The 16,754-nt window shown below is 39.6% G+C and overlaps 1 protein-coding gene across 1 annotated transcript in view; it reads left to right on the forward strand.

Annotated features, from left to right (window-relative positions):
• ST18 (ST18 C2H2C-type zinc finger transcription factor) overlaps nt 1-10,317 on the forward strand; it is a 71,547-nt gene extending 61,230 nt beyond the window's left edge. The window contains exons 18-20 of the mRNA XM_063394267.1: nt 1,100-1,203; nt 3,388-3,531; nt 4,371-10,317. Coding sequence (XP_063250337.1) covers nt 1,100-1,203; nt 3,388-3,531; nt 4,371-4,511 — 389 coding nt within the window. The 3' untranslated portion in view covers nt 4,512-10,317. The remainder of the gene's footprint in view (nt 1-1,099; nt 1,204-3,387; nt 3,532-4,370) is intronic.
• Nucleotides 10,318-16,754: the final 6,437 nt, after the last annotated feature.

A 16,754-nucleotide genomic window follows, 5' to 3' on the forward strand; every position in this document is an offset into this window, starting at 1 on the left:
AGAAATATTGTGGGCAGAAATTGACTCATCTCTCTAACTTCATTCCTACACAGTTTAGTATCTATGCAGTGCTCGTGCAATTCAGCTAACCTAAGTGCAAAGCAATAATTACCAAAGAGTTGCAGGGGGAAATGTGTAGGAGTCTCCCTTCTTACACAATATGCTTTAGCAATTTTGGCATTGAGCCAGGATTCAGGAAATTTAGCTTTAGCCTCCAACTGCTGAGGAAAATGGTTGCATTACTGCTTACAGATTTCCCAAGCTGGCTCCCCAGTAGACTCAGTTCTAGGCTTTAAAGCAGTAGCAACCGTGGCATAAATCTTCAGGCAGAGTTGGGCTCAGATGATGCTAAGCAGAAACAGGAACATGTATTGTCAGCAGCTGCTACAGCTCAGTACTTTTCAGAACAAGGCTTTCATTAAAGAACTGAAGCTTTTTTTTGCTATCTAACTTGTTCGGATGAAAAATACTGGCTTCTTTTTTTTTCTTTTTTTCCCTGTAATAATGGTTAGCTTTCTGAAAATTTCACCCTTTTCTGTTATTTAAATTTCACTATTTATCAGATATAACTAAGTGCTTATTGAAACTATTCTGCACAGGAGCTTGCCCTCACAGAGATTCTTGCAAGATCAGAATGATCTTGAGTGAAGATGAGTGAACAATTCAACACTAATATTAATGAAGATGTTGCTCTGGTGTGTTTTCTGAAAAAACAGGGTTGCTGTTGCATTCCTTTTTGTTTAAACAAACAAGCAAACACACCCAAGCACCATAAACATCTCCTCATGTTTTATGAAAACTTTCCTCTTTCCAGGCAATTATTCCTTTCTGTACCTTCCAGCTTGTAGTTGCATGATGCAATGAAAAAAAAAAGTAATTGTGGAAAAAATGAGGACTAAGATAGCCCCATCTATGTTCCAGCTTAGGTAGGAAAGAATTTTGACAGTAAAATCAAACTAAAATAAAATTTAAGGATCAATCATTTACTGAAAAGCTTATTTTCCTATGGTTAAGTAACAGGTAATGCAGCTTGTCACTCATACATCCATTTACATATGGACACTTTAAATCTGATATTTTTATTTTCGACTATTTACAGGTATTGAGAGTGATGAAGAAATAAGACACTTGGATGAGGAAATAAAAGAACTGAATGAATCCAATCTAAAAATTGAAGCTGACATGATGAAACTTCAAACTCAGGTATGTCATAAATGTGAAACATTTTATTATGCTATGTTTAAGCACAGTAAATAAATTAAATGCTATGTAAATGCTTTGTTTAAAAATAGCTAGTCTCCTCTGCACTTATTTTTCCAAGCTCTTGTTATTTTGTTATCTGTAAATAAGCAGCATGTATTGTCTTAAAGATCTGGTGAATGACAAATTCAGGGCAGTTTGTAGCTAATCTTAGTAAGCAGAAATAAAATACACTTACCAAACAAAACATTCATTTTCCTTTGTTGACCAAACATTTGCTTACTAAACCAAGGAGGTCCTATGACTTGAGATTCAGGGATGATAATTCCTCTCATAAATCCATTCTAAGCCTTAATGAGAATTTAATGAGTTCTTATGTGTACCTAAGAAAATTTTCCTAGTTTAGTTCTCCTACTGTCAATTATTCAAATAGTTTGAATTTTGCCTCCAGGCAACAGCTGGTAAAGAATGTATACCTTTTGCTAATTTGTGTAGAAGAGGATTTTGATGGGAGCTATGCAAAAGAGTCATTATCTTTCATTAATTTATATACTGGAGAGATTAAGTTTGCTTTAGTATGTGGATTCTATGGTTCTATGGAATAAGCTGTACAACTTCATCCCTTCAGACTTCCACATGCACCTGAAAGTTAACCTGGGCAGACTGGGTAAAAGCATGAGCAGAAGCTTCAGGATTTTCAGAATAAGAGTGAAATAAAATTAAAAATCTACGAACAGAATATAAATCTAAACCAAACTGAGTGTAACCATACCCCCCTATATTTGCACCAGATAGGAATGAGCAGTGTTGATTCATGCTTTTTTTGCAGTAACCACTGCGTGTATGGTGTAAACAAGGTAGAAGCCTGTGCCACCTGTGCTGGATCTAAACAATCTGGCTTCACAGCCCAGCAGTTGTGGGGATATCCAGCCCAAACTGCACTGCGGGGGACTGTGCTCACTGTCTCAGGACACTTGGTTCTCTCTGGTGATCAGTGTGGTATTTGCATGGAGATGGCCCAGTTTATGCAGTCAGATTTCTTCTCCCCGCTCTCTCCCTGGTAAAGACCAGCAAAGACTGAAGTACAGCAGAAGCCATGAATCTCCTACCTCCTTTTACTCCACCCCTGCCAGTGTTAGACTGCTACAAACACCCTCCAGAGGAGGGGTCGTAGTGGATGACAGGAAGGCAAAAAGGGGTTTCTCACACTGGGGAGATTTGCTGTGTGACTGTGTGTGAGCAATGGAAGTAAAGTGGCCACAAGCAGGAGGCAATTAAGTAGTGCAAAGAGGTGCATACTAATAAGGATAGGGTGGGCATGACAATCGTGGATATGACTGCACTGGTCAGTGCCTGGTGGAGCTGTGGTGGAGCAGAGGGATGGCAGCCCTTGGTTCCACCCTGCTGAGCTGTCTGCTGCTGGGACAAGGAGCGGGGCAGGAGGGAACCAGACCCTGCCATTGCTGGTTTTGTTTTTTCAGCACTGTTTTTGACATCTAAGCTTTCAGATCTGATTATATCCCAAAGCTCTCACTTCAAAAAGATATCATTTTTTTCTACCTTGGCTGCTCTTTCCTGCTGTTTCCAAAACCCTCCTTTCCATTCTGCTGGTCAGAGATCATCTTTGTGATTAATGCTCAGTGTCTCAGATTCCTTTCCACTCTATTTTTTTTCTTATTGTTCCCAGGACCAGGCCTGTTGCTAATCCCAGCCAGCCCAGAGCTCGCCCAGGAGCAGGGAAAGTAGCACAACAGCTAATACCCGTGCCCTCGCTATTGTGGTTGAGCAGCAGGGATGCTGTAAGAGCAGGACAGCAATGTAAACATCAGCCTCCTTTCTCCTTCCCTCTGCCAGCCCTGAGGCCACACTCTCCATCCCAGTTCCACACTGACCTTCCTCTCCAAGCTCAATTCCCTCCTCCCACTCTGGGGCACTCTCTAGTGCCTTGATACCAGAAGGTTTCTGCATGAACCAGCAGCAAAGTCCGTAGCTTCAGAGCAAATACAACCTTGTCTTTGCTCTGAATGTTCTGAGGAGAAGTTCTGTCTCCTAAAAAAAGCATAGCTGAATTTCAGATTCATCATGGCCTCTCTTGTAATCACCCAGCTGATGTTTTAGGTTCAAACTGCAGTAACAGTGCTGCCAAGGTTTTGTGTGTCTGTGTTTGTACCTGCCTGTCTCTTTTAGATCACATCTATGGAGAGCAATTTGAAAACAATAGAAGAAGAGAACAAACTCATAGAGCAGAACAACGAGAGCCTGTTGAAGGAGTTAGCTGGCTTGAGCCAAGCCCTTATCTCCAGTCTCGCTGACATTCAGCTTCCGCAGATGGTAAGACCACGGCCAGCAGGTTAACTTCTTTTGAGACTGTCTTGGCAGCACTTGAAGCAGATGAGCAAGCTCAGGGACCAGCAGGAGCACTGGAGATGCATTAGCAGAGAGCACTTTTAGGCTGATTTGCTTTGCAGAGATGCAGGGTCATGAAGTCTGTGTGGCAGTAGGTGCAGTTGCTTTCAGGAATGAGCCAGCCCTGGTATCTCTGCCCTGTACCACACCGTGCAAGGCAGGCTTCTCCCTCAAACCTCCCTGTCTGAACACCCACCCTGCACAAAGAATGAAAACTTCACTCTGATGAGAATCCTTATTTATTCAGCTCCTAGATCAAAACTATAACCTGTTTCATACTGATGATTTTTCTGGAGACAAACAAGCTCTATCTTCTCAAAAATTTCACATCTTATTCTCAAACATAGGCCAAATCCACAGAAGCACTCGTGTTTCCAGTCCCCTTTCCAAATGTCAAGAGTGCTACTGGAAGATTAAAAAAGGACAGTTAAGGGGAATGTCAGGCACAGTCCTAGAGACAAAATGGCCACAAAAACAAAAACCAAAAAACAAAAAAAAAAAGAAAAAAACCCACCACCACAACTAAAAAGCTTACACTGATCATATCTCCAACTCCTTTTCTTGCTTGGAGAGAGTGTGGATTCCCCAGGACACTCAACTCCTGTAATTTTCACAACCCCTCCATTAATCTGGGTGGCTGCCGTGTTTATGACTTCTCCCCAGTTGCCACATCGTTCCTTTGACACGCTTTGGGGTTGGGTGTTTGGGGGTTTTTGGCCTTAATTTTACCTCCTGCAATTATAATCTGTTTTGTCTCCATTTAGGGGCCAATCAGTGAGCAGAATTTCGAAGCATATGTAAATACACTCACAGACATGTACAGCAATCTGGAACGGGACTATTCCCCCGAATGCAAAGCTCTGCTGGAAAGTATCAAACAGGCAGTGAAGGGCATCCATGTGTAGGATGTGAAAGCTGCTGGGCAACAGAAATTACTTAACAGCAGTAAACTCCAGATGGATCTGTTAGGAGTTCATGTACTGCTAAGGGGTGTAGGTTGCCATGCTGCATTTACAATTGCAACATTGCACTAATTTTTTCCCAGCTGACATAAAAAAGAATAAAACCACAACAGACTATTTGTATTAACAGCAATGCACTCTGTTAGTATATTGTATTTATTTCAGTACAATTTCTTTTTTTTTCTTCTTTTGCACTCAGTTTTTGTAAAGTGAATGTAAAAAGTGTGTGCGACTATTTTTTATATTTTTTATTTATTTCTAATCAAAGAGTTGTTTTTTTTATCTTTTAACAGCATTTTTGCGGCCTGCCATATTTTTACAAATGTGTTTAATTATTTATTTTCCAATGGGATTTTAAATAGACTGAAAGCTATACTGTAAATTAAAAAATAACTTGCTGGGTTTGTACAGGAAGAAAAAAAAAACCTATGAAAGTAACAAATGACTGAACCGTGGTTCTAGTTTTATTTTCCTCGCATCCTGCTTTTTTATAATGGCTTTGTATCAGAAATGGGTTTGCAGTAACATGAGATGTGAAGATGCATGGAATGAGAAGATAAATGGTGCCCACTAGTGGGGAACTTGGGCTCTTAAAAGCACAGTATGCTGGAAAACAGTGTGTTAATGAATATGTTAGCAATAATGAAATATAGCAATCAGCAAAGCACTTGACTTGGCTGTGTGATTTAGCCGATGAGAATGATTATTTAAAACGTTTCAAGAGAACTTCAGATTTATTTTACCACTGCGGTTTTTGTTCAAAGTTAGCTCATGGAGGGAAATGACAAATATCTCACAACAAGAAGGGTAATTAGGTAGGTACTGGTACTTTTTTAGTATGAGACGTTGAGGTTTTAAGCAAGTGACCAGTATTGCAATGGATTTGGATTTAAAAACACGCGAACACATCCCAAGCTAAAGGCTTTGTACATATGAGTCGAACACATCTCCCCTGAAATGGCATTTAATACTGGTTTGAAGGTAATGGCAGCTGAGAAGGCAGCGGCCTGGAGGGCAGCAACACCCCTCTGGCACCACGGCGGTCGCTCGTCCCTTTGAACGACCGGTGGCAACACCGTGACTGGTTTCTCCCATCCTTCTTCACTAAGACTAGGCCGATACTGAATTTGTCACCAGCCTTCTGGTAGGGTGCCAAGTGCTACAGAGCAGACAGGCAGGTGGAGGTGTGGACAGACGAGCACTTGCGCAGAGGTGCGGGCACGCGCCTCGGTATCCGGTTAGCCTGGGTGTGGAACTTCTGAATCCGTCAGAAACTAGCGGTTGCTGTAACAGAGGCAATGTCTATTTCAGGGATTGTAAGTAATTAAGCATTGTTTCAGAAGTTTTTTTTATATTTATTTTTTTTAAGAAAAAGGTATAAACAACCAGCTAAACTGCCTTTTTTGTATGCACACACACCTCATGTGCATATGTGCCTCAGTGTAAATGTATACATGGATCTAGCGTGTGTTTAATTTTTCCGTGCTATAATGAAAGTGTTTATTTTTATTAGCCGCATTTATATTTAGATTGAATATGATGGCATTCACGGGCTTGACATATACAATTATATTATTACTGTTCCTGCACAAAAGTACTATTCAGAAGTGATTCAACTCTCATGCACTGTGGTCACTGTTCTGCATTAGGTGGGGCTTGCTTTTTGTTGGGGGGTTGATTCAACTCTCCAATCTTAGTTTAGACAGGGGAAAATGTGTGTTCTTAGGAGCTGTGTTTATTTTTAAATTGATTTTTCAAAAGCTACCATATGTGCTGTCTAATATAAATAGGAGAACACCAAACAAAAATTTGCTATTAAAGTTATTGTTCTTGCTAAAACCACAAAAAAGCAAACATTTGTTATACTTGTTAAATGCATACAAAAGGAGTTCATTCATTACAAAGACTAAAATTTAATTTACTAAATATTTTAAAAATTTGTTATATATTTTATTTAAGTAAAAAAATTCTCTTACTGACCTATGTATTTATTATTATGATTTACTATGACTTAATTTTTCTGTGTTTGGTTGTTTGCTCAGGATGTTCTGTGAAGTATGTTTGTATTTATTTGCCTCCCTTGTACTTGATGTGTTTTGTACTGTGCACTGGGTTTTTTTTTCTTTCTGTTTTTCTTTTTTTTGCGTTTAAATGCATTGATGAGCTATACTGTAAATTAGACCTTTTGTAAAGAGCAATGATGTATGCATTTTTTAATTTGGAGTAGTTTGTATACTGTTTCTTCATACAATTAATATTTCTTACATCAAAACAACAAAATTGTGTTCTGTGCTGTACATTTGGTGTATGGTAGGAAATAAAATTGATAATGAAATATTGCAGCAAGTTTGTTGGGTTTTTTAGCCTCTAGATGCTGACTTATATTACACTTCCTTAACTGCACGTGGCACTATAAGATGGGTCAGATGTTTCACTTGCTTTCTACAAAATGTAGAAATGTGTCATCCTGGTAAGTAAATTTCTCATATAAATAATTTAATTAGTGTTTTACTTTGTCAATTTGAAATAAGGAGGAGAAAACCAGAACCGCTTAAGAGGTCTTTTCACTTCTGAAGGAAAAAAAAATCAAGATGATAATCACTGCATTATTTAACGCATTCTTTTCTTGGCAGTTGTAGACTTCATTTATACTGATAAAGTACAGGATTTGTGCTGACCTTTAACAGCTGCTAAATGATGTTTAAACATAAAAGCCATTGTAAAGTTTCCAGCAATTTGGAACCGCCCACTGTTCCAGTGCAATTTTCTGCTGAGAATTGCAGTGCTTAGACATTGCAGAAATAAAAATCTGCTGGTTTTAGAAAGACAATATTTCCATCTAATGGACTTTTTTTTTCACTGCTTGTTGTAGCAAAACCAGGCCACTTTTATTTAGGATGCAGGCTAATGGCTTCAGGAGCATTTCTTGCCTCAGATTCCAACTTTCCACCGATAGAGAATAATTTTCATTTGGAAAATAAGTCAAATTTAAATGCCATAAACTAGCTGATAATTATTTATTTGAATAGACATATTTAGATAAACCAAAATGGACTGACACAAAAAAAAATGACATGTCCTGCATTTAGCTAGAAGGGAACTTAAAAATTTGCATCACATGAATCCAGAAAGCTCACAAATCTTGCCAGGTTTGAAGCTGTAGAGTCAGCAAAGGGCTGGAATGAAGACAGACCTGTGCTGGGAAGCTGTGCTCCTATGAAATTCAGACTTCTCTTTGTTCTAGGACACTTATCCAAGGGCACCATGAACTGTTTCTTTGCAATAGTTATTATTTATGTAATATGACAATTAATATAAAATAATATTTTAAGGGTTCTTAAAATTAACTATTAAACTTCTGCTGTGGATCTTCATATCATGAGACACTAGGGGGACAGTCTCTTCTTATACATCACAGAAGCAGAAACAGGTATGTCTTAGCAAAGTGCCTTAATGATTAACAGATAAAGACTGAGGCAAACATTTTCATTTTGTCTGGCTGCCTAAATTCAAATCACAAATTTAGAAGGCCTTTTTGTCAGACTGACAACTCTTCTCATTTCATTTTCAACGTTCAATACTAAATATGGTTATCTGCTTTTTATAAAACTGGGGAAAGGCAGTGGTATGAGGATGATGTTGGGCTCTACATACACCAAAGAAAACTATGCTCTAATCTCAAATATTTCCAGCAATCTGAGACAAGGATTGTGACCAAAAAACCACTTCCTAGTGGTTTTGGATAGGAATATGCTATCCACAGTGAAGGGATTAAATTATTATTATTCTTATCTAAAGACTATCTACAGTCATCTTTAAATAACTTGCTTTGATAATGTTTCGGTGTTGAAATTACATCTTTTTTCCATTAAAAAACCTCAAAACAGTTAAGCTATATTCATTATTAAACTAATATAAGCTGGGGGGCTGGGGATATCCCAAAACAACAAAAACCATTGTGCTTGAACAAACTTCCCAACTATTTTCATCTTCTGAAGATTCTATTTTTAACAAATGTTCTGTAACTATGCCTATAGATAGGGGAGAAGTGCTTAATTCAGTAAAAAATACATAAATTCAAATTTCTGAATTAACTTGAAAGGAATTGAGGCTTTAAATATGAAAGAGAAGGAAGGGGAGTAAGAACAGTCAACATCTGCTGTCCTGACAGCTCAGGAAGCCTATCCGCTCTCTTAACTAACCATGATAAAGAGTTTTGAGTCTATGATGTAGAAAATAGATTCTGTAGAAAACAGATTCTGTTTTCTACTGCAGTTTTATCTCTATTTACTAATTAAGCATCTCTTCTCTCTTGCTGACTTAGTGTATATATCTAACTGTGTCATGGCTTTTCTACTCAATGCCCCTTTGTTCTACTTACACTGCACTTTTAATAAGTCACAGGATTTCTTGATGGGAATTTGTAATCATGCAGTGACACAGAGTTATGACACAAGTCCTCTTCTTGGTTTCCTCCCGTGTTCATTTAGTGCAATACATTCTACCTGTCTTGCAAATTCTGCCATGCCTACACTGTTTTTATGATTTATGCAGCTGTGTAACTTGGATGCTGCCAGGAGATCTGCACCAAAGTCCTTTGTTCAACTTGCTCAGGATACTGTGGGATGAGAGCTCCATTTAGCTTTTGTGTAATGTAGGACAGTGACCTACTTTCAGTACCTTTCAATATCTCATTCTGGCTTGGTTTTCTTCTGTCTCTTTTGCTCTAGTAAGTCTTAGACAGCCAAGCTTACACATAATTGCATCAGGGATTAGTCTGATTTCCTGTCTGACTTCATGGTACAAATTGCTTCAACTCCACTCCATTCTTAACCAGTGTTCTCAGGGACATTGTCTAAGTAAATCTCAGGACTTTTCAGTTATGTGATAGCAATTACTATTTAGGTTGCTGCTGTCTGCTCCTGAAACTATTATTGCACAAGATTTTTTCCAACCAGCTTTTGATGCCCAGCACCAGCATTTGGTGCTCGGCTCCACATCCCTTGGAGGAACCTCTTTTTTAGAAGCTAAATGCACAGCTATTTTTGTCAAGCAGGGCCTTTTCCAAATTCCCTTCTCTGGCCAATTCAAATTTCCATCTACTAAGTTTTCATATTATTTCATAGCATTGTTTATATACATACATATATATATATCTTGTTAACACTTGTTTGCACAAACAATACATCATAAAATTCCAGGTGGGTTCTTGTACCCATCCCAGGTATTGAAGAAAACATTGCCTTTATTTTCCCAGGCCTGGTTCTCAACCAAACCAAAGTCTTCGTTTACTGTTTGTGCATACCTTTTTAATTTGTTTTTTTAACTTTGTTTTTCCTTCTGACAGAAAATAAAAATAAAAAAAGAAGAGAAACCAAAGGAATTAATCCCATGGAATTAATCTCATTCTTTCTTTAACTGACAATGCCGTCGGTCCAAATGTTTCCCTGAAGCTGGGTCTAGGGTTGAAGCTCTCTGGCTAGAAATATTTCCTAATTACAGTAACATGTAGCATTTTACATGCACCCTGTGCTTCCTTCTAAAACAGTAAACAAAATCTGAATTAGGACCTAGGTTCAATCCTGATTTCAAAATTATTGGGATGAAATTGATCCGATCCTTTAGATGCAGGATCAGCTTAGTTCCTTTGCGAGAGAAGTGCCTACAATTGGGAATTAGTTTCTTTAATTCTGATGTATGGTCAAAAAAGTTTTAGGGAAGGAATTAAGGTTTTAAAAAGCTCATAAGAACTTACCAGGAGAATGGGTGTAAATTGAATTCCCTCAGTGGAAGTGCAGTGCCATCTCCACAGACTGAAGAGCCAAGCTCTTTGCACAGACACGGCAGAGGCACCGCCCATGGAGCGCCAGTGCTGAGGACTGTGAGGGGACATCTTGTGTTTTCCAGCTGGCAGGAGACAAAATGGCACCTCAGAAACCTCAGACTGAGCCCCTACTCAGGCTTCTAGGCAACTCTGAGCAAGACACTTGATTCTAGCTCTGTTTCCACATTTGGGAAATGAAAATTACTCCAAAGTGCATTGGGAATGAGCAATGCCAGTCTTACACAGGGGCATGAGTTACAGACATGTGTACAGGGAGGGAAAGCCAGAGCAGATGTGTAAGGGCATATAACACTCCTCCTTTTTTTTTTTTTTTTTTTTTTTGTTCTAAGACATTATTACAGTTTTCATTTTATTGGCCTGCTTCTTACATGGTTTCCCTTGAAGACATCTTCCAGTTAGTGCTGCTGGCCAGTCTCAAATTAAATTTTCAAAATGCAGAAGCTAAATTTCAAAACAACAGAAGCAAAGGCTATAAAAACAGAGATATTTTTATTGAGATAATGGAGCTCCCACAGATTTTGTGAAAAATCAGCTGATTGCTATGAGAGCGAAATTATGATTCATGAGAAGAGGGAAGAGGAGGGAGGTTCAGCTGTTAGAGCTTCTGTTTGGCAAGGGCCAGCTCCAGATCAGCATGACGTACAACTCAGAGTAGCAGCAAGAGTTAGTGCAAAGCTGGCCAGAAAACTGTACTTGTGGGCTTGGTACAGCATCAAAGAATGTAAACAGTACAAGTCTTATGTGTGAGCATAAATATTTGAGCAAGAGTGAAGGTAGACAAGCAGTGACTATAGGCCTGTGTTTATAGTGACATCTACAGGGTTGGGGCACAGGGCACAAAACCATGGGAGTCCCTTGAGTGCATACTCAGTGGAGAACAGGCCTGTTTTCCAAATGTGGGTCTTTACCCATTTTGTCACATGAAACACCCTCTCCACCTTGCTGTGGGATCATCAGGAGTAGTGTTACTAATCCTCCTTCCTGGGGAAGCACGTGCTACCTCTGGGCTCTGGTTCACCCTGGGATAAATTTATATGTGTAAGAATGAAGGTATTACCCAGCATCAGCAGGGCAGGCTAAGCCCTGCTGGAGAAAACCCCAGAGGCGCAAAACTCCAATGGCCAGCCCATCTGCTTTTGCAGGCTGAGGTTTGGTGGGGGTGGCTGGTGGTTAGGAGGAACCAAGGTGCTGGCCATGTGCCTTGTGTCCTCTACCTTCCCACGTACTGCCAGCCCCAACCAGGTAGCGGCCATCCAGCTGCATTTCCTCCCTTTTCCCCCCTCCATACCCCGGCCAGGCTAGAGGCAATTCTTGCTGGGTTTTTTTTCTGCAAGAGGCTTAAATCTCCTTTCACCATCTTGGGAGCATAGCGTGACTGCAGCCTGCGCTGGCTGGCCCGGCTGCCGCGCTCGTGATGCCCTTTTTATTGCCAGATTAGAGGACATTGTCGTGACGCGCATGAAGCCTTCCAGATAAGGCGCTGTACAAGTTCCAGCAGGTTCCAAATACAACAGCGCGGCTTTCGCATCCAGCCCACAGGATCAGAGTTTATTTCCCCAATGCAGACAGCTTTGCACTGCCTTCCTGTTAATTAAAGTAGTGATTACAATACTGCACTGTTTACATGTAAGATTTTGCATGGTCTTGGCCATTCACGTGCAAATGAACTTGTAAGCCTTTCAGTGCCCTAAAATCTGCTGATGTCAGTCTTCCAATTCTAACTCCATGTTGTAGGGCATGTGGTTTTCTATAGCTTAGCTTTGATACCCCCAAGTCATATTATCTCTATTCTCAGCTTCATTATGATAAATCTTTCACTGGTTTTAAATCAAAAACTTTAATTGTACCGTGCTTATTCAGCTTAGGTTTTGGCTCCTGAAGGCAGCAGTTTTAATTGCATCATTTGTATAGTGGCCCAATATGTTTTGGTGTGAAAAGTGCATTATCACTTTTAATTTTGCATTATTTTCCCCATATGTTTTGGTTACACTAAAACTTCAGATGGGAAGTGATGAGGTTTTCCCACTGTTCCCTCATTCTCTCCTCAGTTTTTTTTTAATGAGCTAAGACCACACTATTTTCTTTTGTTCTCATCAGTTGAGATTTTAGGGAGCTGTTTATTTGTAGGGTAATTCTTGTATTTATGTAGACCAAGGCATTAGACATTTTTATCCTCTACTTATTAACAAGCCAGATGGTACTGGCTGCTACCCACACAATTCCAATTATCAGATGGCAAACTGAAATATACATGGGGCAAATGAGAAGATGTATATTAAAGAAACCTCATGTAGAATTGGCTTCTCAGAGATGTTGATTCACAAAGGGGTACTAGCAATTAGGGTATGACAGCCTGCTGCTGAATGTACAGCATTGGCCTGAGGGCACAAGCATTCAGCTTCCAAAATTTTCATACTTTCTCTCTTTCCCCTATGGTATGAATACACATCATTGAAATCTCATTCAGTCTTTCATCCTTTAGACTTCTTGTCCACTTCAGAATGATATGTAATATCAAAGACACTCAGTAAGTTAAAATATCCCAGAAAGATGCAGAAGAGCTGAAAATCTGCATGAAGTCTGTTCAACAAATCTCCTAATACACTCTCATGCACTCTTTGGCACATACCTCAGTAACACAGGAATAGCCCTAACACTGAAATCTAAGATGCAATCAAGTATTTACTTGTATTCCAGGTCTCAAATTTACCCAGCAGTTACAATATACACACGGATTTTTGCTTAAGAGAAACTCCTAACTTCAGGTTTAAACAAAAGGAGGTCTGGTAATGCCAATTATGGTTGGCTTCATGGTCTTTTAAAACAACTTTTGAAAATTCAGAATCTAGACCCAGTCCGTACAGAGGGATTCACAATGCATCAGTGACATAGGCTGATGATAAAGAATGAATGATTTAATGGAGGTGTTTTAATGGTTTTAATGGGAGATTTTATATTGCTTTCTTGTGCTGGAGGTTTCTTTTGGTGTTTTGTTTTGTTTTGTTTTTTTTTTCTGTTTATTTGTTTCTGTTTGTTGATTTGGGGGCATTTGTTTGTTTGTCTGTTCTGTCTAAAAGATGGAATCTCTATAGGAAAAGTGTTTGAGTAAAAGCTGTGCTCTTATGCCGCCTTTATTTTGACATGGAAATAACGTACATGAGTTGGCTTGGAAAATGGTGAATTATGTGGGAAACTTTTTGTGTGACATTTTTATTCCTTTTCTCCTTGGGCTCAAGCTGAAAGTCTGAAAGCCAAACAAAACTGTGAAGAAATTGATGTCCTCAGATCAGATAAGCTAAAGGAAAAAAGTTATTTAAGCTAAAGTAATGGCTTTTTCAAGTTCTTCATTTCATATGGACTACTAGCAGTTTATCTAGATGACTGGATTTTGCAAAAATTGTAATGTGAAGCATTTCAGACTGTTTCTAGTTTCTGTTTATAGTGTCCAATCAGGATAACACCTCTTTCAACAGCTGCTCTCACAATGCAAGGGGAAAGATACTCTCCTTGCAGCTGTTCCTGGCTCTAACACTTACAACCTGCAAGTCTTGGTGAAGTGTCTTAATGGAATGAGTTTGAAAAGCAAATCTGCCTGGTTTAACACCATTTACACTTCAAACAGATGACCACATGCAAATGGAACGTGCAAATTCTCACTCCTATTCATGAAGCAGTGAAAGATGTGCACAGGCATTTGTCTCCCATTTGGTTACACAAGTGTATGAATCTGCAACTGTGGAGAAGCTGCTGCTGCTTCTTCCTCACCTTCCATCTGTGAAATAGAGGGCTAATAACATTCCTTTCATCTAGCTGTTAGCAGTAAATGTGAGCATGATCTGCTGGTCTCTAGAATGCTCTCAGTGAGATCCTAAGTGTAAATCAGGGGTACAGCTATTCACACAGTCTTGGGGAGTTCAGACAGAGTTTCACACCTGGCTTAATAGGTGCAAAAAATCCCAAACCAAACCCAAACCATTGTCTAGTACTTGTTCTTCCCAGTGAAAGAAGCTGATTGCCCTCTTTATGTTACAAATATTCCTCAAAAGGGTTAGGCAAAGTAGAGATGTTCAAAATAAACATCTCCTCGTAAATCTAAGATGTAGTTGCCAGTTTCTCCCAGTCTACACAATCATCACTTTTTACTTCAGTACCCTAAAATCCACCAGGCCAAAGTTTAGTTTGATTTCTCAAAATAAGAAATTTGACACTGGATCAGGTGCTTGGAGATCACTGACATCCTAATTATTGTCAGGTCTGGATTGCAAAGAAGTGATTCAATAGCTGAACATCTGTGTACTTGCTCACACAGAGTTGCTGTTTCACCCACAAGCAGCTGTGGAGTAGACAGGCAAAATTCTCTGCATGGTGATAATTACAGTGTGTATTACAAAGGAGGCATAGACATAAGAGCATGCAATCAGATTGGGGTTTTTAACTTTGGAACAGAGAAACACAGCTAGATCCAAGGCTAATATACATAAAATAGATTTCTCAGTCAAAAGAGAGGAACATTTAGTTAGATCTAAATGAGGAATGAGAAAATTCACTTACTAAACAGGAAACTTTCTCCAGTCGTAGTTTTGTTTCTATAGAAGCAATGGTTAAGAACTACCCAAGCATACAAACTCTTCCAGAGACTGAAATACAATTGATTGTCTATGGATTGGCAATTTTCTTTAATATGCTTTTATTGCTTGCTACATGTGTCTGCCTGCTCTGTCAGAAGGAGTGGTGTTAGCTATTATATTATCATTACTGACCACCATGCTGGTGGTGACAGCTGAGTACCCTTATCAGAGCTCATGATCTCTTCATCTCCTATCTTTTAGCCCTTCAGTCATACCTTTAGATGAACAGTACTGCATCTCAGAAAAAAAAATCAGTGAAATTTTTTCTCAGGGCAATCTTTCAAGGCGAGCAGCTTTGTGCTGCTGAAAGACTATAGAGCTTAAATGAAACAAAATTGAATTTCATTAATGCGTGATCCTTGTGTGCAGGACTGCCTTTTCTCTACATTCTGGATCTAGAAACTCATCTTTCTTTTTCATTACTAGGAGCTGAAAGGCATTCAAGTATGAAACAGTGCCTTCCTTGGGTTAATTCTGACACTTTGAATTCACTGATCCAAGGTTCACATGGGAGTATGAGTGTGCTAGTGTGGTGTTTTGGGATCACTACCCACACAGCCAGAGGGAACAGTCTCACCTGAGGTAAACAGAGCATCCTGGATGGTGGCAGGAGTGAAGATATCATAAAACATAAGGGTTATACCAAAGTGCAAGAAAATTAAATGGTGTCAAGGGTCCAACATTTACTGCAAAATGGCTGCATTTTATTATCACAGGGGTTTCTGATATAATGACGACTGCACAGCAAATTCCTGTTCTAAGCAGTAGTTTAGTTCATGTGTTTACATTACAATTATGGAGAAGAGAAATAGAAATCAGGTTTCTACTTTTTTTTTTTTTTTTTTTTTTTACAAAAGCAAGTCTTGTTTTTGCACCTGACATATTCAGGAACTGGATTTTGTTTGTAATCTGAATAGGTTCCAAAATGTCACAATTTTTTGTCTGAGGGAAGATATTAGGCAGAGCAAGATTTGTGACAGGACAAAAATGATACATCACTGTATAAAAGCAAACCAGCTGTTAAGGTTTTGGTTGTTCCCTTAATAGGTAGCCATGGAAAAGCATTGTTTGGGTAGAATAACTGCAAATCTGTGATTGTGGCACTAAACAGGGTGCACAAGAGGAAAATAAGAAAATGCAAGATTTAATTTAAAGTAAAAAAAATTAAAGGAAAACCATTTGGAGAGGAAGAGAGATGAAGAGTGGTAACAGGAGCCCCCCTCCTGCCTGCAGTCAGGGCCAGGTAGAAGACAAAGGCTGGGTACTATGTAGAATGTGTCTCTGCTGAGACTAAATATATTATCCTGACACACCTGGAACAAAGCTGTGTGTGGTCAGTGCAGGCCTACCAATGGCTCTGCATGTTTAAAACACAGGGTGTCCAGCACTGATGGTGTTGTGGGTGCTCCACCAGGGAAAGCTGATGGTGTGGGTGCAGGCAGCCTCTGGCTATGGGGAGAGGCCCTCTGGGTTTGCTGGCACAGGAACAGACCTGCAGGGCCCAGGTTTGGCCCTCTGGGTTTGCTGGCACAGGAACAGACCTGCAGGGCCCAGGTTTGGGATGGCCACCCCTCACTTAGAGCCTGCAGAGAAACGTTGGTCCATCATTGCCAGAGCCCCAGTGGTTCTCAACACGCTTGTGTCAGCAATCCCCAGGGGGCTCGTAACAATTTATAGTAGCTGGGGCTCATCCCCTTGTGTTTTGTATCCCAC

The sequence above is a fragment of the Prinia subflava genome, chromosome 1 (assembly GCF_021018805.1).
Source record: "Prinia subflava isolate CZ2003 ecotype Zambia chromosome 1, Cam_Psub_1.2, whole genome shotgun sequence".
Lineage (NCBI taxonomy): Eukaryota > Metazoa > Chordata > Aves > Passeriformes > Cisticolidae > Prinia > Prinia subflava.